Raw genomic sequence first — 23,701 nt, 5'->3', positions numbered from 1 at the left:
AAGATACCCGTAGCTTAGGCCTTTAATGCCAAATCCAATCATTCCAAAATACAATCATTATTTTCAAAATGCCCGGAATCCTCCTCATCAACGGTCCCAACCTCAATCTCCTGGGCACCCGCGAAACCCATCTCTACGGTACAACAACCCTCGCCGACGTCGAAACCACCGCCAAAACCCTCGCCTCCTCAAAGGGAATCCACCTCGAAGCCTTCCAATCCAACCATGAAGGCGCGATCATAGATCGCATCCACGCCGCACGGGGCCAATTCGATGCCGTGCTGATCAATGCGGGTGCGTTGACACATACGAGCGTTGCTATTCGTGATGCGCTCATTGGTGTGTCGATTCCGTTTATCGAGATTCATATTACAAATGTGCATACTAGAGAGAAGTTTCGGCATCTGAGCTATTTGTCGGATAAGGCTGTGGCTTGTATCGTTGGATTGGGGGTTTATGGGTATGAGGCTGGTGTCGAGTACGTGGCGAGGTATTTAGTTAAGGCCAGTTGATATATCACGTTGTTGATATTAGAGGGTAATATGAACTGCAAGGGCAAATTAAGTTTTTTTAACTCTATGTTGAAGTATTTCGTGAGGTCTAAATAGGGCGATATGAGCCTCTGAAATATTAATAGATTAAAGACCTACTGTCTCCTTCTACTCCTCCTTCTACTCCTCTCCCTAGACGGAGAGGGTTATAGTAGAGAGGGCTATACGATTTAATCGAATAATTTTTTACGATTTCACTTTTAAATTCTTATCCCTAAGGCGTAGAGTGACGGTGGAAAACGCGGTGAACGTACTTGGTAGAAAATTGTTGTTTTAGGGAAGTTATACCTATAGTCCGCCGTAAAAGGCTCTATAGTGAAAAGCGAAGTTACGTTCAGAAGGAAAATCAAGGTGCTATAAGCACCAATAGTATATATGCAGACATGGTCGCCTCCGAGGAGGGCCGGTCGACTAGAAGAAGAATAAAGGGAGCATCATAGCATCAGTTCGCGCTTCCAGGGTAGAACGAGGATGGAGACCGTCTCGCTTGCCTTTACGTGTCTGAATTTGCAATTTAGGCATCCATTTCGCGTTTTGCGATGGAATCGGATCTTGTTTGGCGTCATAGGAGGTGCGTGGACAGAGCCCATTGGGCTTATAAAGAGCTGGAAACGTTGCGCGTTCTGTTACGACATGACCGGGACCGATACAAGTAACGCACATAACGTTAGGAGGAGCTAATGCTAACTTACGTTCGGTGGGCAACGGGCGGGAAATATCCACGCGGGGCGGGAGTCGCCGTACCCAGAGACTTGGGGCGTCCACCATTTTCCAGGGTACGGATCCAGGGGAGATTTATTTACTCCCTAGGACAATCTAGAGCACAACAGTGTACGGAGTACCTTCGTAAGCTAGGAGAGTAGTCATTCAAGATCCACCACTAAGCCAACCAACGGCTGAGGTGATATATTGTATTCATGTCAATCGAACAAATTCTAATCAAACACTCAAAAATATCATAAAATACATAAACCTCCAAGAAACATGGCTCACCCCTTAACATCGTCAGCACTGTCAGTGTTAAAGTCACTAACGCTGCCACGCCGCAACGCGAGCACGTTCTTATTGGCTAAATCATCAGCATTGCGCTCAGCGGTACGTTCCGCTTGACGCCAGTGGGTCACGGCCTGTTCGACGTCCTCGTACATCTCCAGCGAGTCTTGGATGATGCCGCCTTCGTCGCCTTCACCGGACTGTGTGCTCTCGCGGGAACCGCGCTCGTTCATCATTGGGAAGGCTGGACCGAAGCCTCTGGCTGGGACGGGATTGAACATGATTGCGTTGGCGAACATGCGGATGAGTTCCTTCTCCAGCTGGGCGGAATTCACGATACCCTTTGGAGGAATAAGGTCTTCGGTCTTCTGAAGCATGAGCATGTTATTCTTAGACGGTGTACCTGCAGCTGGTACTGGCGATTCGCCGTCGCCCGCTGGAGTGCTAACGGCCTCGGTTGCAGCAGCAACGGCTTTGCTGCCTTGGTGGACTGCGGATTTGATGGACTTGAGATCCTGGGGACGGTAGATGAGATCGTGATAGCCTGGTGCATCACGTTCGCCTAATGGCTTGGCAAAGATCGATGCAAGCTTGTGGGTCGTTACGTCGTTCATTATAGGAGCTGCCGTTCGATGGAAACCTCGTGCGCAGAGCACATACTTGGTGGTATCGATCTTGGGTTGCTCTGGAATAATGGGCTCTTGATCGAGGGACTCGCTGATACCACGCTTGCGTTTGGATCGTCCCTTCGGAGTCTGATCATCTATGATTGCGGCAGGTCCCTTTCGGCGGGTGGCAGACCTGGAAGGTTCGGGCGATTCCTCCCTCGAAACTATTGAGCGACCCCGGCTCTGTGTTGAAGCCGAACTGATAGCACGTTTCCTCCGAGTAGTAGCGCCTTTCTCAATCTTGATGCTCGGCGTGGCCTTGGTCTCCACTGCAGTTACCTGGGTGCGGCGAGTGGGTTTCCTCTCTCGAGGTGGTGAAATATCCATAGCATCGGGAGAAGGTGCTCGTTCACTGATCGGACTCACATCTTCTGGCCGTGGACGTGGAGGGGATGTCGGTGACTCAGGGATGCTCAAACGTGGAGTTCTCTTCCATGGCGTAGAAGATCCGGGCGTATCGATAGACAATCGAGGACGTGATCCACGAGACTCGGAATAGGCTGGAATTATAACACTCGGTGTCTGTGAGATGCGTGGATACCCAACGGGCACCGGGGTCTGAACTGCCGGACTTGGAGCACCGGGAGTGCTTGGAATGGCCGAAGAGAGGGAACCCTTGGGTTGGACCTTCGAAGGAGCCTGTGAGGGTGGAACATGCGGTTTTGTGGTGCTAACATGGGGGACGGCGGTCGCGGGAGAGGCTGCGGAGTAAGGCGAGTGTGGGGGTGCCTCAAGCTGCCATTGCTGGAAGCTTGACTGAGTCGGAGTAGGTTGTTGAGAGGTAGACAAGGGGATGGCAGCTTTGCCCGGGGCGATGGGTGTGGCCACCGGAACATTAGGTCGTGGCGCAACCTGCGAGGGATGTGGTGGTGCCGCTCGAGCTGCCACAGGAGTTGACGGACCTGGCTGTTGGGTTCGTGGCGCAAGTGATGGCTGAGATGGAGGATGAGGCACATCCTGGCGAGGAACCGTCTGCGGGTGTACTGGAGGACCAGCCTTAGCTGGGGTGGGCTGGACTGGAGGCTGAGTTGGTTGAGCGCCAGGCAAACCGGCAGGCGCAGGTGGACCAGGGGCTTCTTTGAGCTGACTTGATTCTGGCCGGGCTCCCTGAGTGACGGGCGGGACCGTTTGAGTTTGGTTCGCGGGTGGGATTATTTGAGTCGGAGGTTCCTGTTGGGGGGTTTCTGGCTTGACTTCAAAATCGATGGATTCGCGACGCTCAAGCTTTGGGGCTTGGGGCGCGCCGACTCCCTCCGCCGTGGGTACTGCGGACTTGACATCCTCCCTCTGAAGACGCTCGATTTCAACCTTAATCTCGGTGTATCGCTTCTCGTCCTCTTTAATCTCCTTCGTCACAAGCTCTTTATACCGCGCATAGAGGTGCGCCACGAGTTCTGGGACCAGAACTGCATGGGAGCGTCCGTCCGACAGCCCGTCTGGTCGCGGGCTGGCGATCTTGCGTTTCTTTGGATTACTTGACCCAGACCCTTCTGTGGACTGTCCATTTTGGCCAAGGGATGCGCTGTCGCGATCGAAGCCGTCGCGTAAGAGCGTCGCGTAGAGATCCTCTAGAGCCTCTGGGCTGAGGCGATCGGCGCTGAAAGCCCCACTCTGGCGCACGAGAGGATTATTGCTCAACAGTGTCGAGATCGAGGCGAAACTGGCCGGGCGCGCATCGGAGGTCGCAAGGGATTGGAAGAAGAGCAAAGACTCAAACGGAGTATATGCGGACAGAGGAGGCATCCCCCATTGCCCGCCCGGTCGGCCACTAGAAGTGAGCACTTTGGGGATTGGGGCCACGATGGTGATGGTGGCGGAGGTGTGGGGGAAGAGAAGGAGGGGAGGGTGGTGGCGGTTGGGTCGCGGAGCGAGCGCGGAGTCGTGTGCTCGGGGATCGCGAAGTTTTCGAGAGACGGAGGGCGGTCGGCGAGTTGAGTTGAGGAGAGAATGAAGGGGTCTTGAAAGGAGGGTGGAACGCGACCGTGGTCCCTTTTAGACCATCCGAGGAGGGTGGGAGATCCAGCGACAGTGAGGATGGAGATGAAAGGGCGAGAGGGCGAGAGGGCGAGGATGAAAGTGATGGAAAATGCGGTGGCCGGTTGTTAGGGACTGAGAATTGGAGATGGAAGGACTGGACGAAAGGGCTGGCCTGAGAAGAACTCGCCAGTGCAGACGGCAGCGTCCGACCGGACGCGGTATTGCAGATTACCAGATCACGTGGACTGTCCGGTGGTTGCTGGAGGGCTGGTCCGGTATGTATGTATCGTGCAATCAGGTGACCACGGTCTTGGAGCCATCTGCCCGGGATCATATCGAGCGTCCGGTCACTTTTACATTCTGGTGGTATTGACCCGTACGGAGTCATTCAACCGCTCCAGTCGTACTGGAGCAGTCCTGTTCTAGTCCAGCCTGCGGAGTCTAAATAAGGTCTGTCATTCCTAAGCTTTCGACAAAACAACCGTTGATGATTTACTCCGCACGGTACTACAGTCCAAGCTCTACATACAGCTCGCTCCGTGCTTCAATGTCGATGAGACTATTAGTCTAGCAAGCCCACGAGCCGATCACTATGATTCAGTCCATTCTTCCCTCGTCCAGAGCAGTCCCCATGTACTAAATCAACCAGGCTAAAACTATCGATCCCAAATAAATTTCCGACCAACTGGGGCCCCTCCCCACGTCAGGGGCTTTCCTTTCGAATCACCAGAAGGAGTTTCACCCCCTTTTTTGTCGGCTTCTCTCAAGTGGAGTGCCTTTTTCTGATAGCGCGGGTCTCTCTGCGAGCCCCTGAGCTGCTTGCTTTTCTTTCCCCCCAAGCCCAAGCCTGTCAAAGCGAATTCGACGAGATCCCATAGATCCACTCGAGCAAATGATCTTGCTCATCTTCCCCCTAATCGTGTTAGCTCGTGAGCATCTTGGTATTGTCGCCAATCCCCCTTGTAATACCGTGACCCTCCCTTGCCGGGGAAGCTCTATGTTGTGTACACATACTCGATGAACTCGTTCGGATTATCGCCATGAAGAACACTTTGATGGGCAGAAAAAGAATATTTCCTCTGGGTATTAAGCACATGACTGGTCGTACGAAACTCAGGAACCATGTTACTATCCCTTTTTTTCCAAAGATGGACGGGACACCATGTCACCTCTACGGAAGAACAATGTTGTACCCAAGCTCCGGTAAGGAACGTAAAGCACTCCGTAAAGAAAGTCACTTGGTGGGCTGCGAGCTTCTCTCCTCTCTTTCTCTTTTTTCTTCTCTCCCACTCCCCTCCTCTCTTCTTCTATCCCAGCTGTGTAGCAGCGACAAAGCTATCAGTCCTCCGTGCTTTGCCTTTTTCTCTTTTGGTATGGCTCTGTACTCCTGGCTTGCTACGTCGTCCCCCCTCCAGTTCGGCGACAACCCGCTTATCGGGGGGTTGTTTGTTGGGGGGTGACGAAGTATAACCTGCTCTGAGACTCGACTGACTCGAACTCCCTCGACAGCGCAACTCGATCGGGGTATCCCCCCTGAACCGGCCCTGTGATCTTTCCAACTTTATCCTCGTGACCTTTTCCCCAAATCTCTTCAACTGTCATCAAATATATTAATTGCGGCCGTGCGGTGCTGTGCCCCGCCCGACCAGTCGCGTATATACCCCTCTACCAAGTCAACCCTTTCGACCGAATATAGCGTACCTCGCAACGAGGACCCCCGGGCTACTGCACAATGACTATGTCCGACATGGAGATGGACCAGGAGTGGAAGCCCTCGGGCAGAATCCGGCCGCAGTCGTACGTTGACTGCTCTCTCCAACTGACTCCGTACGAAGACTTGCTAATTAACCCCGTCTAGGACCATGGCGCAGGCCTTCTCCACAGCGTTGGACAGTGCTTTCATGCTCGACAGCGATGTCAACCACCTTTCCCAGACCATTGACCAGAAGTGAGTGCTGGAGGGCATCCCGCGGCGGAACACGACCTCGCGCGCAGTTCGCATCAGGACTGACCAGTTTTCTACCCCCGATAGGAAGCAACAGATGATGATCCAGGCCCGTGAACTGGAAGCTCTGCAAGCGCGCATTCGCGAGGCCGAGGAGCGCCTCCAGGCACAGACTTCCCACTCCTCATCAGCACCGCAGGAAGAACAAAGTGAGCAGGATCAAACAACCGGTAAGGAATGATGATCCCCCTTCGCCCGATATCCTTGTGATGGCACTGTACTGGATGCGTTTTTCTTATCTGCGATCGTCAGCGGAACACTGATGCAATGCGACAGCTCCCCAAGAAGGATCCCCCGACACCGAGCACCAGCCAGCGGATGAGCAGAAGGCGAATGAGTCGTGATGGATTGATATATAGCTTTTCCCCCACCGAAGGGCCATTCCCTATGCTTTTTTTGACTGTTTTATATACCTCCTTCCGACATGGTTCCATATTTGGGCTGACGGAAACCGACTCGGGGATGGCAATTTTGATGCCGCACCACTTTGACGAAAGATATCCCGGTCGGCGCGCTTTGCTTATGTTTGCGGGTTGGACTTGATTTGCTGAATTTGGAGAACACCCCCCATTTTTGTACGTACCTGGGCTGGGCATGCACCTGGAGCCCCCTCGTTTTTGGCACTGCTATGGCGTAATTGAGTTTTGTCTTTTTTTTTGGGGGGTCTTTTCCCTTCTGTCGTCGGCCCGAGACCTGAAGATCCATCAGCATCGTCATCATCTAAGGACGGATATGCGATCTCTCTGCCTCGTGACTAGCGCGGCGCCATGAAATTCAAATTGGCGCTGCATTCTCTCTTGGGCTGCACGTCTTCTCTCGTGTGTTGTTCCTGCAAGTCGAGATCCCAATGGACTGTGCCGCCGTGGCCAATCACCGAAGCCCGCCGCTCCACCGGTGCCGTCATTGTCCCTGCTTTGGCTCCTCCGTCCTCAAGTTGCTAAAGTTGGACTGATAGCAGCACACCGGTGGAGCTGTCACTCGGACTGGGTTCCTCCGTCCACGCCTGGCAGTGGCAGCATATTATGGATCTCTCTAGGCTGGGCCTGGTTCCTTTCTCCTTTTGGCATGTGGTAAACTCGGTAAAACTGGGTTTAAGTACTGTTGGTAGCACCGACTGATAGCGCGAAGTAAAAAAACGACCTGCCCCTCCTCTTCTTCGCCTCTTCCCTCTTGCTCTTCCTCTTCCTCTCAGTGCCATCACTCCATTGCTGCATCTGCCGCAGTCGAAATATTCCTGCAGTTCATCATTTCCCTTCCTATCCCCTCGCGAAGATCATCCTACGTTTCAACCGCTGAATCCCCCCCCTCAATCGTCGTTCGCGCGCGCCGTCCCCTCCGGCTCCGCATCCCGGGTCCACCTCTATCATGGTCCTGATCGACAAGCAGGAGTACCTCACGCAGGAAGAGAAACGGCTGCAGGAGGATCGGGAACGCACGCGGTACTGGAAGAAATGGGGTCCTTATGTGGCCGAGCGACAATGGGCAACCGGTTGGTCTGACCTGAGCGCAGATGGTGGGTTTCTGTTGGGATAGCGGGCTAATGACTTCATCGCTGTTGCGGCACAGTGCGCGAGGATTACTCGTAAGTCAAGCCATCTTCAAAACGCACTGCAAAGGCTCAAAACTGACGATATACAGTGAGGACGGTGATGCCTGGAGCTGTAAGCTGAAATCTGCAGTTCGAGGGCAAATTTGAAAACCTAGCTAATCGGTGTGGCAAGACTTTACCCACGACCATGCGCGGTCGCGAGTCTTTCGCTGGGGTGAAGACGGTATCGCTGGTGTCTCTGACACCCACGGCCTGCAGAACATTGCTTTTTCATTCTGGAACGGAGAAGAGTGAGTCCATTCCGTCTCAGAAATTTGCGCCCGCGAGATCCAGAGACTCTGACAATCCCGAATTAGTGACTTCCTGAAGGAGCGTCTCTTTGGGTTGTCCAACCCTCAAGGTAATCATGGCGAGAGTATCAAGGAGTGTCATTTCCATGTGGACAATACTCCGACGGTAAGTTGAACCCAGTGCTAGATACCGAGTCCAAGTCTGACGTGCGCTTCCTGCAGCATTCCTACATGAAATTCCTCTACAAATACCCCCAGAAGAAGTTCCCCTACCAAGACCTGGTCGACGAAAACGCCAAGCGAACTCGCTTAGAACGCGAATACCAAATCCTGGACACCGGTGTCTTTGAGGAAAACCGATACTGGGACATTTTCATCGAGACTGCCAAAGAAGCCGACGATGAAGAGGAGCTCATTTTCCGTGTGATTGCATACAACCGGGGTCCCGAGCCGGCCCCTCTGCATATCATCCCCCACGTTTGGTTCCGAAACACCTGGTCCTGGGGCTATGAGAAGGAGAAGGAGAAACCCGGTATCAAGCAAGAAGGTGAACGTGTCGCGAAATCTACCCATCGCAAGCTCGGAGATCGATATGCTTGCTTCGCTCCTTCGCCACCCATTGGAGCTAGTGAGGAAGATATTCAACCACGAATGCTGTTCACGGAGAACGAAACCAACAACCAAAAGCTGTGGGGCACTGAGAACGACCAGCCATATGTTAAGGACGCTTTCCATCGGCATATCGTGGACGAAGAGAAGGATGCCGTTAACCCTGCTAATGAAGGCACCAAGTTTGGTGCTTGGTATGCATTCGACGAGGGCGAGGGTGTACCCCCAGGAGAATGTGCCGTTGTCCGATTCCGCTTCTCCCGGAAGAAGGTAGAGTTCGTGGACGAGGAGGTTCTGGACGACATCATTGAGCAACGCCGTGCCGAAGCGGATGACTTTTACTACCGCATCAGCCCCCTCCCCATGAGCGATGACCTGCGCAACATTCAGCGACAGGCCTTTTCGGGAATGATGTGGTGCAAGCAGTATTACAACTTTATCTGGGATCAATGGAGTAATGGTGACCCGGCTGAGATCCCTCCTCCTGCTGGTCGAAAGGGCATTCGGAATGAACAATGGCGGCATCTGTACATCGATGACATCTTGTCCATGCCCGATTCCTGGGAGTATCCTTTCTTCGCCGCTTGGGATACCGCATTCCACTGTATCCCATTGGCAATGATCGATCCCGACTTTGCAAAGAAGCAGCTGGATCTCCTCACTCGTGAATGGTACATGCACCCCAACGGCCAACTACCAGCCTACGAGTGGAACTTTGGAGACGTCAACCCACCTGTGCATGCCTGGGCCGTCTTCCGCACGTTCAAGATCGAGCGTAAGATGTACGGCCAGCAGGACCTGGATTTCCTCGAGCGCGTCTTCCAGAAGCTCCTGCTGAACTTCACATGGTGGGTGAACCGGAAGGATTTTGATGGCAAGAATGTTTTCGAGGGAGGTTTCTTGGGGTTGGATAATATCGGTTTGTTCAACCGGTCCGAGCCGTTGCCCACTGGTGGTGTTCTTGAGCAAGCGGACAGTACTGGTTGGATGGCTTTCTACTGTCTGACCATGTTGAATATTGCTTTGGAGCTTGCCAAGCACCGACGCACCTATGAAGACAGTAAGTCTAGCACTGAACCGCAGGGAAACGCGTATCATTTACTGATTTCTATCCAGTTGCATCCAAGTTCTTTGAACACTTCATCCTTATCAGTGATGCTATGACTTACCGCTCTGGTGAGGACAGCATCAAGTCACTCTGGAATGAGGAAGACAAGTAAGTTTGCAAGTATCTGCGGCTATGTTCTCTCTTGTGCTAACCAGTTCAGTTTCTACTATGATGCCATTTCCTATGGCGGTCCCTGGACTCAACAACTGCCTATCCGATCGCTTGTCGGTCTGATCCCGCTGTACGCTGTCCTCACTCTTGAGCCAGAGATCATCAAAAAGTTCCCCTCATTCAAGCGACGACTCGACTGGTTCATCGAGAACAAGTCTGATGTTGTAGAGCGCAATATTGCCAGCATGAAGACCCGCGGTAAAGATAACCGCCTTCTGCTCTCGCTGGTCAGCAAGGACAGACTCGAGAAGATCTTGAAACGCATGCTCGACGAGACCGAATTCTTGGCCAAGCATGGCATCCGATCCATGTCAAAGTATCACGAGGAGAACCCATACTCCATGGACGTGAATGGCCAGACTTTCAAGGTCGGCTACGTGCCAGGTGACTCGGACAGTGCTCTGTTTGGTGGCAACAGTAACTGGCGTGGACCTATCTGGCTCTGTGTCAATTTCCTGCTCGTCGAGTCTCTCCTGCGCTTCTACATGTTCTATGGCGACTCGTTCCAGGTCGAGTGTCCAACTGGCTCGGGTGATTACATGCACCTTGGCCACGTCGCCGAGGAACTGCAACACCGTATGCAGCATCTCTTCGCCCGCAACGATGAAGGTCGTCGTGCTATCAACGGCCAATCTGATCTGCTCGACTTTGACGAGCACTGGAAGGATTACCTATGGTTCAACGAGTTCTTCGATGGCGATACCGGCCGTGGTCTGGGAACTTCCCACCAATGTGGCTGGACAGGCCTGATTGCCAAGGTCATCCATGACACAGGGTAAGCGTCACCCCGTATTTAACAGGTCCCTTAAGATAAAGAATACTAACAAAGCCCAGTCTCAACTGCCGCCTCCCACAAACTCCCCGCTCCCCCTTTGCCGCAGCATCACACTACTTCGATGACATGTTCACCCGCTCCGGTCGGCGCCGCAGCCAAGGGCGCCCCGTCATCCGACGCTCATCCACGAACCGGTCCATCGGCAACAGAAGTGACTTCAACTCCACGATCGCCGGCGACGCAACCCCAGCAGCTTCGGCCGTCCTCGACGACGAGGATAGCAGCAGACCGGTCAGTCGGCGGGATAGTAGCTCTGCGTTCCCTCAGAACGGCGATAGCGACGAGCATTTGCACAATTATGTTGAGAGTCAGTTGCAGCGGGTTCGGAGCTCGGCGTCTATTGTGGAGGGGTATGAGGATGAGCTTGAGACTCAGGCGGAGAAGCAGAATGGTCATTGATTACTAGGGGGAAGAGAAGAGCTAGTGGTGGATTGAAGTGAAGTGCCTGACGAGAGAGAGGGTTGGGACGGGATATAGAGTGTGCCCGGTACATTTTTAATTGAGATATTATCATGCTGATGGGTGCAGATGCTGAGATACAGAAGACGGGAGTTTATGTCAAGACAATTACAGATACATTAAGATTGCATGTGTTGAAGAGCATTTCATTGAATATCATATTTCCGGTTGTTCATTCCTCGTCCTGCAGCACTCGAATACACCAAAACGCTAGCTCAAGGTAAATTCGATGCCGAAAAACGGCTACTCTTGACGTTTTTACGGGATTCTTAGTCATCGATCAGGCTAGAATTTTGGAAGCTCCTCGTAGACGCCCGTAGCTAACCGTTCAGTATTAGTTACTCCTTTGTTGTGACTTTCACTGTTACGTTCGTTAATGGCTGTCCTGTTGACTATATTAGCATTAGCAATGCCCACGGATGAATTTCTATAGAGCCCTACGGTTGGAAACCTAAAAGAAGCAAGAGACAATATATTAGGAGACACGAAAGGACACAGCAGAAAGACGAAGCATCGGCATTAGAGACATCTGGAGATTGGCCAAAGGATCAATTCATGTAAAAATCGCTATCTTTAGCCCACTTAATACAATTTAGTAAATTTAATGGATTTTGAAAATTTCCTATTGGTGTAGGTGGATGGTTCGACTGAAAGTACGTTAGTGGCTCAATCATAATACGACCCTAGACCTATGGTCTACTGTATGTACAATTATCCAGGCAACCGTAACGCTACGTGTTGCTGCCCTTCAAGATCATCCCTTCCCCAGCAGGCAACGAGCACACTATTTAAAGAACAGTCCAACCTACATTCACATCCCTAATACCATCAATCCAGAATTCTTGACCATGCCAACCAAATCAGAACTCCAATCGGACCTAAGCCTGGAGGCGCTAGCGGACCTCCAGGTCCCTAGCGACCTGCACATCTCCCCAGACGGCACCAAGGTCGTCTACGCACTGCGACCATTTAGCAGAAACCACGAGAATGCCACCTCTTCTATCTGGATCGCTGAGATAGGTAAAGAGAAAAGCAGTCGCCAGATTACCTCTGGTCTCTTCAACGACGAAAAGCCGCAATGGGCTCCAGACAGCGCTTCCATCGCATTCAAGTCTGACCGGGCCCAGCCGGGCAAAAGCTCCGCTATTTATGTGATTTCTCTCGGTGGGGGGAGCCATACCCCCTTACCACGGCGGAGAATCAGAGTGGTATTGCCTCGTTCGAGTGGAGCCCCAATGGACGGTTTATCGCGTATACCAGTCCAGATGAAAAAACAGATGAACAAACCCGCAAAGAGGAACGGAAAGAGGATGCTAAAGTATGGGGGCAGGACTTGAAGTATCACCGATTACGCACTGTGCATGTGGCAACAAAAGAGACGCGTATTCTCGTCGGCGGAGACAAACATGTCCATGCTTTCTCGTGGAGTCTGGACGGACGAGAAATCGCATATGTCGAGCATCAGGACCCGGATATAAACTCAGCAGGATTTCATGGTGCGAAGATTTGCATCGTCGATCTAACAACTGAGATATCCAAGACGATCACCAAATTTCCGGGACCTGTGACTCAATTTGCCTGGGGAGAGGATGGCGTTTTCTTTATTGCGGGAAAAGTACCAACGCACTGCTCGACTTCTCAAGGCCTCTACCGTCTTTCCATTCCAGATGGCACCTACATCCAGCCAGATATGAACGAAGAATACTGCTGCCTGTATATGAACAAGAACAACTCCTTGCTATCATATCGGGTCCAGGCTGGACTCGAGGATGAGATCGGCTACATTGACGACAACGTCAGGCGTCATGTCTACCGTGAAAAGCATGATATTGCCTCCTTTGATGTCTTCAAGTCGCCAGGTTTATTGATCACGGCGATCACCAAAGGGGACGGCTCAAATCCTGAAGAGGTCTTCTCTATCTCAGGATCTGCCAACCCAGTCAAGTTATCTGATCATAATAATGCACTTGCCGCTCTCAAAATCTCCAGAGCCTTGCCTATCGAGACCAGAGCCACGGATGACTATCGTCTTGATGGTGTGATGTACTTTCCATCCAAGTACAAAGAATCCGATGGCCCGCTCCCGACAATTCTCCTTCCACACGGGGGGCCTTACTATCGACTTACGATCGGGTTCTCGGTCTGTCACTATCTGGAGGTTCCACTCCTGGTCTCGGCTGGGTACGGCGTCTTGTGCCCGAACTATCGTGGCGGCAGTGGCCGAGGCCAGAAACACGCCGCTTATGCTCGTGGGGGGGTGGGCACGGTCGATTATCAGGATTGTATTGACATTCTTCATGCCGGCATTGAGAAGGGATTGGTGGATCCTGCTCGTGTGGCGATTGGAGGTTGGTCACAGGGAGGTTTCCTTTCGTACCTGGCGATTACTCGAGACAAGTTCTCCTTCCGAGGTGCATGCTGTGGAGCAGGTGTGAGCGATTGGGATGTGATGACCATGACGAGTGACGCATATTGGTTCGAGGCCGACCTTGCTGGTGGCTCTCCATGGGAAGTTGATGAAGATGCGGAAATCGAAGTCGAAGTCGGCGAACTAGAAACGGGTATGGCTAAGAGCGGAATAGATGGCTCAGGCTCGATTTCGCACAAGCAATGGCTTCGACAGACGGCCTCGCGAAAAGGAAGCGCCCTGTGGCATATGAGGAATGTCAACACGCCGATCTTGATTCTTCATGGTGAGGAGGATGTTCGTGTGCCATTGTCGCAAGCTGTTGCTTTCTACCGAGCATGCATTCGCAACAATGTCCCTGTCACGATGGTGTCTTATCCTCGAGAGGGCCATCTCTTCCATGAGAGGAAGCATATCGTCGACATGTGGAAACGAATGAGGCAGTTCTATGACTTGCATTTGAATTAAAAGACGCTAGATAAAGGGGATAGTGTATATGTACCTGGATCGCTCCCGAGGCCCGTAGCAGTATTCGTTGTTTACAGGCAGCTGCTTTGGCTATAATTTTTTCGCATTTATTATATTACACGTGGATCCGCTTCATAGATGGATATCTCACCCAAGTCTATATCAACTTCGCTCAATCTACGCATCTACAACCTAACCCCAACCCCAAGACATAGAAAATGAAAAGAAAAGTGTATTGTGCAATTCACAGATAATGAAAACAAATGGAAAATGAAAGAAACCAGAGGGGCACAACCAATAAAGATCACACCTCCCTTTTTCCACTTTCAAACCAACGCTACCGTTCATGCAGGACGATAATGCTGAGTATAAAGTCTAACCTGACATGACCCCCACTCGGACATCCCGAATCCAGTGGGGAAACGCTCAATATTTCGAGCAAGTTGTGCTATTTTACATTTACAGGGCATCGGTCAGAGCCTTGTTCATCTTGGCGATCTTGGAAGACACGCTCAGGTCGATGGTGCGGTCACCGATCTCGACGACAAGTCCACCAACAAGGTCGGGGTTAACCTTGGTGACGACCTTGAGCTTCTTGCCCTGGCTGACCTCGGACTTGGCGACGGCCTTTTCGAGGCGGGAGATGGTCTTGGCGTCGAGCTCCTATATGCTGCGATTAGCACTGCCGATTCAAGACGAATGTAGAACCGGTTGCAATTGATTGCAATTGGGTGTCAACGCACCTGAGCAGAGGTAATGTTCAACTCAACCTCGCCACGGTGGGCGCTCATCAAAGCACCGAACTTCTCGCAGACACCCTCAAGGGAGGCGAGGCGGTTGTTCTCGGCCAGAGTCTGGAGGAAGTTCTTGATGATCTCGGCCTTGTCGGCACCGGCAACCTTCTGGAGCTCCTTGATGATCTCCTGCTTATCGGCAATGGACAGGGTAGGAGCGCCGAGGATGGTGATCAGCTTGGGGTCGGCCTTCAGGGTCTGGCCGAGGGTAGCAATGGCCTTGGCGGTCTGGTCGAGGGCAGCGGACTTGGAGGAAGCAGTGTACTAGAACAAATCAAGCGTTAGAAAAGGAAGTTTTCATCGTCATTGGCGAGTGTATCATGCGGAGTTCGTCTCCGACATTCCGTTGCAGAGAGGGGGCCCAGCCAGCGGGAGGGGTCGGGGCAACACGGGGACGCCAAAAAACTTCGACATCACAGATGACATGACTCGCAAAGGATCGGATGCATACCAGAGCAGTAGCGTAGGTGCCGTCAACGCCGAACAGAGCGACGGGGGGGCGGACATCCTGGGCCGGGGTGGCATAGGTGCGCAGGCCGTTGAAGACGGGACGGGCGACGGAGAACTGCTGGGCGGCGCGCAGGCCGGTGCGGGCGACACGAGCGGACATCATCGTGGAATTGATTGTGAGGAGAGCCTCGAGGGGGAGGAGGAGACCAGAGGAGTTGGGATGGAGGAAGATGCGAGCGACGGGTCGGAGGGCTGGACGTCGTGAAGGTTGAGAGTTGCAGGTCCGACTTCTTCCCGAGTCACGTGGTAGCACTAGCTGCTGAGGTAAGCCGTCTGGTTTTCGCTCGGTGGTGGATGTGGAGCGTGTCGTTTGATAATGCTCATGGTCAGACTCAGTCTGCGACTACGAAGGACAATTCCTATATTTCTCAAAGGTGCGATTCACTCCAAATATAGGCATCACCACGAGGGGAATAAAACGCCAATCTACACCTCATTTCCCCACTTCCAACCGCATAATCGCTTCAATCGTCCTACTTCACCTACAAATTACCTCCAGAATAGCAGATCATCAATCTCTCAATTCTTCATTCCAAGAACAAAAACGCCCAGAACAAGCCCATAACCACAAGAATCCACTAATGTATGCACCACGCCCGAAACGCCGTCGAGAACCCGATTGATCGCATCTCCATCAGAAACGCCAGCCTGGGAGATCAATCACGAACAGGCTTCTCATGCACAGTGTACCCAATCCGTCTCCCACCGACCCAGATCCTAGTCACTGCGCAACATACTGTCCACCAGATCGCCCAGAGGTCCCCAGTAATCCTTGCCGCTCGCCAATTTGTGCTCGTCGATAAACAGGACATAATGCTTGAAGCTGGTGTTTAGGTGTGGCTCAAGACCGAGATGTACCACCACCGGGTAGTGGTGGCAGTAGATGTGTGCGTAGACTCGGTAGAGACGCTTGAAGATCTGACGGAGGAGACTAGGGAAGGTCTTGGGGAAAGGGACGCCTGTCGATACGGGCAAGTTAGTGATGGATCTCAAACTATGGAACCGACACTTGAAACACGTACCGATACGGCTAGGGAACATCTGCTCATTGTCGACATTGCTCTGCACCCAACTCATAAGGTGCTCGATATATTCGGGGGCAGACATCTTGGTTGGCCGCTTAAAGTTCTCGGAGTCTTGCCAGAGGTACTCGAATCTGGAGGGCCGGTCAGCCTGGATGGTGGGCAGGGGATCAGTCTCCTGGCATAACCATACTCATCTGTAGCCTTCATCTCGGGGCATGATTGTGGGGAGCAGAACTCGGTTATGGAGCCGTAGAGGAGGTTAATCTGGTTGTAAAAGTCGACAACTATGGCCAAGCAAGACTGTTAGCGTGTTGTGCCATAAATGAGGATCTTGACGCTCCTACCATTCACGGCAAGCCATTCGTTCAGGTCCTCGCCCTCGGGCAATTTGACAGCCTTCCGCAGACTGCCACTGCCCAGAGTGGCCTCGGCGAACTGCCTCAGTTGGTAACTGTTGGTGCCCTTGGCCGCGGAGCGGGGCTTGAATGGGGCTCGCGTTCGCGCATTGCTGGGAGGAGTCAGTCCATACACGCCTTGTTTCAATGCGCGCACCGCTGGCGACAGATAAGAAGGAGGTTCAAGGGAAGGAATATGGGACGTGCGGGTAGTCTGGTAGATTCCCGACGGGCTCCGACTCAGAGAAGGAGTCCGCGCCGGCGGAGAGCGAGACGCGGGCTCGATGGGAGTCGAGAGATAAACGGGGGCAGGGGCAGCGGGGACCGACATGGTGGTGATGAAGGAAGACATTTCTTCGCTTCACACAGAATGGGATATTCCAGAATCTAGGCAATGTATCCCTTAGACGTTCTTTGCGGCGGGAGGGGGGTGAGCGGTGATCGCGACGTGCCTGCATTCCGATGTCAGAAGGCTTCGGTCGGGCGAGTTTGTTTTTGGCGGGGAATGAGATCGGGCAATGACGTGTGTAAACGTACCAAGAGGTCCAAGACGAGGATTTGAGGTGATGCGATTCTTGCAGAACACGGTAGGGAAGAAAATCAAGGACACCGAGTAAGGGCCAGGGCAAGGATGTAGTAGTCAGGTACAGGCTGTAGTTACTGGTAGGACGAGGAGTAGTAGTTGGGCCTGGGCAGCTTTCAGCTGCTCCACCCGTTTCGTGATCCCGCAATCGGATCCATGGAAATCGGACATCAATTCGGAGATGCGTTGCCCTGGTGATCCCCATCCTCCCCTACGTCAGATCACTACATCCCACGATGGTCGAAAAATAACCATGGCAATTCATCATCTCATTCGAAATTGAACCGTTTCAAGTATAATAACCTTCAAGTTCACTTTTCCCCCTCAACTCTCGGGGTTGTTTTCGTCTCAACAAACCATATGCTCCCGTGTACTCCGTAGATGCATACGACGATGTCAATAGACCCTCGATTGAAGCACAGCCAAGCACTGACTGGAACATGGCTAACCTAGAGCATTAATAGATGACTAGCTCTACAGTCTACATGACCTATATGACTCAGGATATTCTTCCATCGGGATAATTTGTAAAGGTAGATAAGGAAGAGAGGCAGGATCCCACTCCGCAACCAAAACGTTCTCTACCCAAGACAACACGAAAGTTCACCGAGCAATACCCAACATCAATCCATTCCAGTCCATGATATACATCAGTTTCTCCTAATGCTCACAAAGAGAGAAACTCCCAGTCTCAAAAACAGTGTTATTAACCTCCGCCCTCACGCTCCTCTCCGCCATTAAATCAAGCCTGTAAGCCTTCGCTTCATCCATGGTTATAAACGTGGCAGGCATATCCTTCTCAACCATATTCTGCAGCTCTGGCGGTAGGTTCTGCGACAACAAATCCTTCACCAGCTTCTGTCTCCCCTTGCCCCAATCCTGCTGTTGGGGAGGCACGTTTGCAGAGGATATAATCCGCCTATGAGGATCAATCAGGAACAGTGCCACAATCTTCCGGTGGCCTGGTTTGGTTCGATCTGCAAGTGAGAAAGGAGAGACGCAGTGTTGGACCACGTTAGGGAAAGTGAGCAGACGTCCCTCGCGACAGACCACACTTCCGAGGTTTTGCGTGACATTGGTATTATCGCGGCTGTCAACTTCGGGGCCAAATCCGTACACGGCTTGGAGGAATTCGTGGGATTCCTGTTCATACATGACATCTTCAAAGTAATCCTCGCTGCGCTGGCGGAAAGCTAGTGTGCTCTCGGTGATATTCTCACTGTCGTAGTAGTAGATGGCCGTTGCGCAGATCCGTTCGTTCTTGACCAAGTTAGTGAAGAGGCCTAACAGTGCAACGTCTTGAAGAAGAACTTACCAGCTGTCCCTCAATATGCCAGCTACCCCCAGTATACTCGGGTTTCTCGGGGGTGAGTTCAATATTGGCCAATTTCACAATCACCTGCAGCCCTTCCTTCTTGAATGCGTCACACAGTCCAATGCGGCCCCAGCTCTCAAGGTTCGGAGGCTTGAACTCCTCTGGCTCAGGCTGAATGATAACACGAGAGCTCCGGTACACATTCCAACGTTCCTCATATGCATCATCGTCCTCGTCTGAACCTTGTCTCCCTGGTTCATCTTCACCATCGTCTTCATATTCAACAGACGAGTAGTGAATCCGTCTGTCGTCGAATGGTCTGTAAGACAATGTCTGATTCCAGAGTGGCACTGCTTGCGTGATGACTTTCTCAAGAACTTTATATAGTTCTCGATGCTTGACTGGATGGACATTGTTGACGTAAGAAACGATTCGGCAATCTCCATCCTCGGTAAAATTCACGTCACAGGGAAGCCATTGAAACTTCTGACTGTATGTACTCGGTTCGGAGATAGATCCAGAGGCTCTTTCATGAAGCGGCACATTGTCATCCACTGGTACTGGAAGCAGGTCACCTTGCCCCACGCTGCTTAAGCAGGTCTCCAAGTCAATCGTTCGATCGGGCAGGATACGAGATCGACCAAAGATAACCGGAAACAGAGAAGGATGAACCAAATCAACAACCTGCTGGTTCGAACCGGGGTGATAATCCTTCTGATCTTCGGGGACATCTTCGAATGGCGCAACCGCTTCCTTCAGGGCTTGCTGCAGCTCTTGGGAAATAGCGGTATCGGACTTGACGACCCCGATATCAAAGACGGTAACGTGGTCAGTCTCTTTGAACGCTTCAGCTTTCCACTGGAGCTCTTTAATGATCCAGTCCATCATTTTGGAGGACACGTCTTCTCCGCTTTGAGCAATTTCAGTGCGCCATTTGGAGGTGATTTCCTCGTCAAAGACCTTGGCAGCGTCAGCAAAGAGTGTACTGGAGATAGCCCGTTTCGATAAAGAAATACCTTCTTGTCCCAATCAGGCTTGTCAGTGATGCTATTCATCACCTGCATCATGACAATCTCTCTTTTGATATCTAGGTTACTGCAGGTTGCATGTTAGCTTCCACTTTGTCGAGGATCCAACGTCAGGCCCCGTCCTACTTTGCATAACCCTCTGCGATTTCCAGAGCATTGGGAAATCCAAGTTGTCCTCCTATATTTCCAGAACCTCTTCGGCTCTAAATTCCATTAGTAAATGCATTCACATGGAGAATTGGTGTCTAACTTCGGGGCGGCTGTTCAGCGGGGCATTGAACCCCGGCAATTGGGGTATCGACGTGGTCGAAGTCATCTTGGCAAGTAAAGTGTTATTTGAAGTTGATCTTGAAGTTGAGAAGGGTTGTTCTTCTTCCCCCCTTTTATACCAACTCAGATTATCTCAAAGAGCTTAATCCGTCAGTTTGGCGTGGGACCAGTCAGGCAGAACCCAGGCAGAAGCTTGGCACGCCAGGCAGGCGTGGGCCCGTTCTCGTGTTCGGCGTCGTTCGATTGGGTGAATGGAGATTTGACTAGGTGACTTGGGGTGCGGATTGCCGATTGGTGTTCCTGGATGGATGCGACCAAGCCAACTGTTTTGATTGTACGCAGTACCTTCTTTCGCGATGCGGGTGTTCATGTTCAGCATCTAGCGGATGTCTCCACAGAGCGGAATCAACTCTCAACCTTACCGCGACAACCGCGGAGCCTGACAAGAGCCTAGAGAATGAACGAGGAGGAAATTGCTGAGATAAAAGGCACGTATGCTTCGAAAGCTGCTTCTCAGCACGGCACCAAATGGCAATATCGATACGATTTACATCTCTACAAAAGGCGTGGCAAATGTGTTGACAAGGATTATGTCCACAGGAACTAAGGGATATCTAGCTCGAATCAAGCCTGCACTGCAGGCACCAACAGGACATCCCATGAAATATATAACATCTTCTAGATCGCATACCCCATGTTCTCTTCTGGCAGCTGTTCCCGCACAGTCTCACCATAGACTGTCAAGGGAATAGAAATTTCAAATGATTCGCAACCCAGATGCTCCATCGCAGACAAAACTTTGCCGCGATCATCGGAGGATATCGTCTCGAGCAATCGAGTGCCGGAAGGGCCCTGACCGGGCTCTCCATGCGATTTCGGCGTTACGAACTCGAACCGCAAATCCCAGTCAAGAGTCACACCGCTAGTCAGAATTGTAGGCGTGGCGGAAATAGGGATTGCAGGGCTGAACACAACCCTAGTTGCATATAGCGTGTTCTCGAATAGAGAGGCATGGATGCGGCGGGTGGTCCGATGAATGCTTGCACTCGACCGGACTGCAATTGTGGGCATGACTTTCTCGGAGGTCTCGAGTGATGCTCGCACAGCATAGCATGGGATGGAAGCGTCACCAAAGTCGACAGTGGCGATCACAGTCTCACCCAGTCGATGCACGGGACGATTCAGTACCACAACGGCGATCCGTTGCCCATCGCGAGCAATCTCGAATCGATTGGGGCTGCGTCGTGACTGCGCAGGTTGGTTGCTGCGAAGGATGGCAAAGTCAATTATGTCTTTACAAGACAAGGCACCCGGAGGGGGGCCATCATAGCTTGATCGTCTTTCCGAAAGGGCTCCAGGCGGAAAGAGCGAATTTGAGCGAGCACGCTGTTCGAGAATCTCATCGACGTAAGAAAGGAATTCTCCAGCGGATTGCCATGGTCCGCTGATGCTTTGGTTTTTCACGGTCACGGGTGTAGTAGGCCCAAGTTTTTGCACCTTAGCTTCGTCACGCAAGATCACATATGGTGACATCAGGTCGTGGCCGAGAACATCGCCTTTGTCTGTTCATTTGTTAGATATCCACAATTGCTCTCGAGACGGAGATTATTCTTACCGTTGACGCCGCTATAAACGCGGAATGGAATATTAATGCGATTCACTCGCTGAGACTCATTAGGGCCGCTAGGCCGCTGAGTACCAATGACCAAATTATAGGCTATCTTGATCGCCTTGCCTTTATGACTCGCCGGGAGTCCCTTGGGAAGTGCGAAAGAGAATGAAAACGATTGTTCTTCGCCCGGAGCCAGTCTGAGATCAACGAAAAGGAGCGACTGCGGAGTGGAAAGCAACGGAATGGATCGCGACGAAGCAACACCGCGCATCTCTCGCAGGCCATCAAGCTCGTTGTTCGACAGGAGTCCATTGATCGACTCTTCAATCGCATTCCACTTGAGAGCTCCCCAGAACCCACCACCCCCTTTGCGTGAACGATCTCCACTCGCCGAGCTCGGCCGTCCTGGCACCCCGCCTGTACCTGCTTGGCCACCGACGACACCTTTCCGTTTGACCTCGTCAAAAACTGACTGGTTCACCAAAGATCCATCTACTGTGAACGACGCGCTGATCTGTGCATAGCCCATGAGTAGCGCGTGGCTATCGGATGGCTTTGTGGCTGATATAACACTCGAGTAATGCCGTCCATGGCGTGGGGTAGGCGGTGGTCGTGCGGCTTGTGTTGAATAATTGGTATACTCTGATGCCAATGTCTCGCTCGAGTGATCACTGACCGAGTAGAACTCTCCACTGCTTCGGCTGCTTCCATTCACGCTTGTAGCGGATATTATGCGCGTGACCTGCTGATGCGATGGTGCGGCCAACGCCGTTGAGTCCTTGGATACCGGCCTTCCGGGTGAAGGGATTCTTTCCATTGACTTGGGAGAGGGGGAGAGAGCAGGGCGGGTGGTACTTGGATCAGTCGACGGAGGGGCAGGAGGGAATTTGAAGTCGAAAGCTGGTAGCTGTTTCCTTTGCGGCGTGGAACGTATTTGCTCGGTTGGAGCAATGGGGCTGGTTGCAAGAGAGGCAGGTCGACTTGCTCGCCCAAGGTTCAAAGTGTCGAGTTTCAAGTTGCCTGGCGCGGACTCGTTTGGGGACTCTGTGAGTGGAGGACCGCGTATTGGAGCCCTCGACGCTAGTGGAATTATTAGCCTCTGTGCTCTTGCTGGCCCACGACCTGTCTAGGATGATACCTTTCCGATGGGAGTCATCGTAGCTGTCATTCCTCCTAGGGGCAACCTGGAGACTCGCTGAGCGTCCATGACCCCTGGCTGGTCGATTCCGGCCATAGTTCTGCGGCGGTGGTGTCTTCTCGGGATATCCTTCGCTCTCAATCGATAGAATTGATACTGATCGTTTGTGACTGTGGCCGGGCTGCCAACTTCGAGGGGTAGAGGGGCTGCTTGTCGGCGGGAAGCTATGCGAGGAGACAAGCGGGGAGCTCAGTGACGAGGCGGTCCGGTGAAAAGGCTTCCTCTTAGAGCTAATAGAGTATGATCGTCTCCCTGAAAACAGACCCTGGGGAGATTTCAACGAGAAGAACGAGTCGGAACCGGAGCTGCTCGTGTGGTTCGCAACGCGAGACAGCTTCCGTTGGTGCTGACCACCCTCACCCCCATGACCTGCTTCAGAAGCAGTTTCTGCAACATTCTTAAAGGTAATTGTGCATTCCACTTTCTCTCCCGCAAAGATCGTCTGATCTTTCCATTTCACGAAGACCTGGATGTTCGACGGCATTGCGACGCGGCGTCAGCATGTGGTCCGAAGCCGGTGGCTCCAGACCTCGATCTCGGGAGGTTGCGCGCAACAATCAGGGGTTAGAACCAGATGGCAAACGGTATGCTAACATCTGCATTCTGTCAGATTGGGAGGCTCATAATGGGGAAAGCTAGGGTCGGCGCGGTCAAGGAGCAGGACCATGCGAATGCTTGCCGAGGTGGGTTTGAGGGAGAGAGTTGGGGTGGTGGCGCCTCTCCGCTAGGAGCTCCGGTCTTGACCCCCAAATGCATGAGGTGAACTCCTATTTTGCCCCGCTGTGACACAAGCAGCTTAAGACTGTTGTAGTATAATGGCATGGCCATTCTATTACAGTGAATTTCATCTGCCTTTTAAAAATTAGGTGAACATATCGAAG

General features: G+C 52.3%; 10 protein-coding genes across 10 annotated transcripts; 5 read left to right on the top strand and 5 right to left on the bottom strand.

The window, feature by feature from the left end:
* Positions 1-68: 68 nt before the first annotated feature.
* N7458_008625 (type II 3-dehydroquinate dehydratase) lies at positions 69-512 on the top strand (the record flags this gene model as incomplete). Its single annotated transcript, XM_056912007.1, has 1 exon — positions 69-512. One exon carries the CDS (start codon positions 69-71, stop codon positions 510-512), a length of 444 nt encoding a protein of 147 aa, XP_056764833.1.
* Positions 513-1,540: 1,028 nt separating this feature from the next.
* On the bottom strand, positions 1,541-3,955 carry N7458_008624 (uncharacterized protein; the record flags this gene model as incomplete). Its single annotated transcript, XM_056912006.1, has 1 exon — positions 1,541-3,955. One exon carries the CDS (start codon positions 3,953-3,955, stop codon positions 1,541-1,543), a length of 2,415 nt encoding a protein of 804 aa, XP_056764832.1.
* Positions 3,956-5,921: 1,966 nt separating this feature from the next.
* N7458_008623 (uncharacterized protein) lies at positions 5,922-6,375 on the top strand (the record flags this gene model as incomplete). The annotated part of the gene is made up of 3 exons (XM_056912005.1): positions 5,922-5,986; positions 6,048-6,137; positions 6,222-6,375. 3 exons carry the CDS (start codon positions 5,922-5,924, stop codon positions 6,373-6,375), a joined length of 309 nt encoding a protein of 102 aa, XP_056764831.1.
* A 1,184-nt stretch (positions 6,376-7,559) lies between these two features.
* On the top strand, positions 7,560-11,155 carry N7458_008622 (uncharacterized protein; the record flags this gene model as incomplete). Its single annotated transcript, XM_056912004.1, has 9 exons — positions 7,560-7,707; positions 7,761-7,776; positions 7,833-7,855; positions 7,916-8,033; positions 8,100-8,199; positions 8,256-9,702; positions 9,759-9,858; positions 9,911-10,696; positions 10,756-11,155. The coding sequence occupies 9 exons, from the start codon at positions 7,560-7,562 to the stop codon at positions 11,153-11,155; spliced, it is 3,138 nt and encodes a 1,045-aa protein (XP_056764830.1).
* A 908-nt stretch (positions 11,156-12,063) lies between these two features.
* On the top strand, positions 12,064-14,090 carry N7458_008621 (S9 family peptidase; the record flags this gene model as incomplete). The annotated part of the gene is made up of 2 exons (XM_056912003.1): positions 12,064-12,366; positions 12,420-14,090. The coding sequence occupies 2 exons, from the start codon at positions 12,064-12,066 to the stop codon at positions 14,088-14,090; spliced, it is 1,974 nt and encodes a 657-aa protein (XP_056764829.1).
* A 459-nt stretch (positions 14,091-14,549) lies between these two features.
* Positions 14,550-15,497, bottom strand: N7458_008620 (F1F0 ATP synthase subunit 5; the record flags this gene model as incomplete). The annotated part of the gene is made up of 3 exons (XM_056912002.1): positions 14,550-14,753; positions 14,834-15,148; positions 15,336-15,497. The coding sequence occupies 3 exons, from the start codon at positions 15,495-15,497 to the stop codon at positions 14,550-14,552; spliced, it is 681 nt and encodes a 226-aa protein (XP_056764828.1).
* A 614-nt stretch (positions 15,498-16,111) lies between these two features.
* Positions 16,112-17,166, bottom strand: N7458_008619 (Mob1/phocein family protein; the record flags this gene model as incomplete). Its single annotated transcript, XM_056912001.1, has 4 exons — positions 16,112-16,353; positions 16,417-16,550; positions 16,610-16,703; positions 16,764-17,166. The coding sequence occupies 4 exons, from the start codon at positions 17,164-17,166 to the stop codon at positions 16,112-16,114; spliced, it is 873 nt and encodes a 290-aa protein (XP_056764827.1).
* Positions 17,167-18,057: 891 nt separating this feature from the next.
* Positions 18,058-20,056, bottom strand: N7458_008618 (DUF4246 domain-containing protein; the record flags this gene model as incomplete). Its single annotated transcript, XM_056912000.1, has 4 exons — positions 18,058-18,657; positions 18,713-19,672; positions 19,729-19,807; positions 19,971-20,056. The coding sequence occupies 4 exons, from the start codon at positions 20,054-20,056 to the stop codon at positions 18,058-18,060; spliced, it is 1,725 nt and encodes a 574-aa protein (XP_056764826.1).
* Positions 20,057-20,688: 632 nt separating this feature from the next.
* On the bottom strand, positions 20,689-23,304 carry N7458_008617 (putative intracellular protein transport protein (Sat1); the record flags this gene model as incomplete). The annotated part of the gene is made up of 3 exons (XM_056911999.1): positions 20,689-21,572; positions 21,626-22,702; positions 22,761-23,304. 3 exons carry the CDS (start codon positions 23,302-23,304, stop codon positions 20,689-20,691), a joined length of 2,505 nt encoding a protein of 834 aa, XP_056764825.1.
* Positions 23,305-23,321: 17 nt separating this feature from the next.
* Positions 23,322-23,583, top strand: N7458_008616 (uncharacterized protein; the record flags this gene model as incomplete). The annotated part of the gene is made up of 2 exons (XM_056911998.1): positions 23,322-23,404; positions 23,460-23,583. 2 exons carry the CDS (start codon positions 23,322-23,324, stop codon positions 23,581-23,583), a joined length of 207 nt encoding a protein of 68 aa, XP_056764824.1.
* Between the last annotated feature and the right edge of the window lie 118 nt (positions 23,584-23,701).

This window comes from Penicillium daleae (genome assembly GCF_028827525.1).
Source record: "Penicillium daleae strain IBT 16125 chromosome Unknown utg000007l_segment0_segment0, whole genome shotgun sequence".
Classification (NCBI taxonomy): domain Eukaryota; kingdom Fungi; phylum Ascomycota; class Eurotiomycetes; order Eurotiales; family Aspergillaceae; genus Penicillium; species Penicillium daleae.
This window is presented reverse-complemented; position numbering and strand designations above follow the sequence as displayed.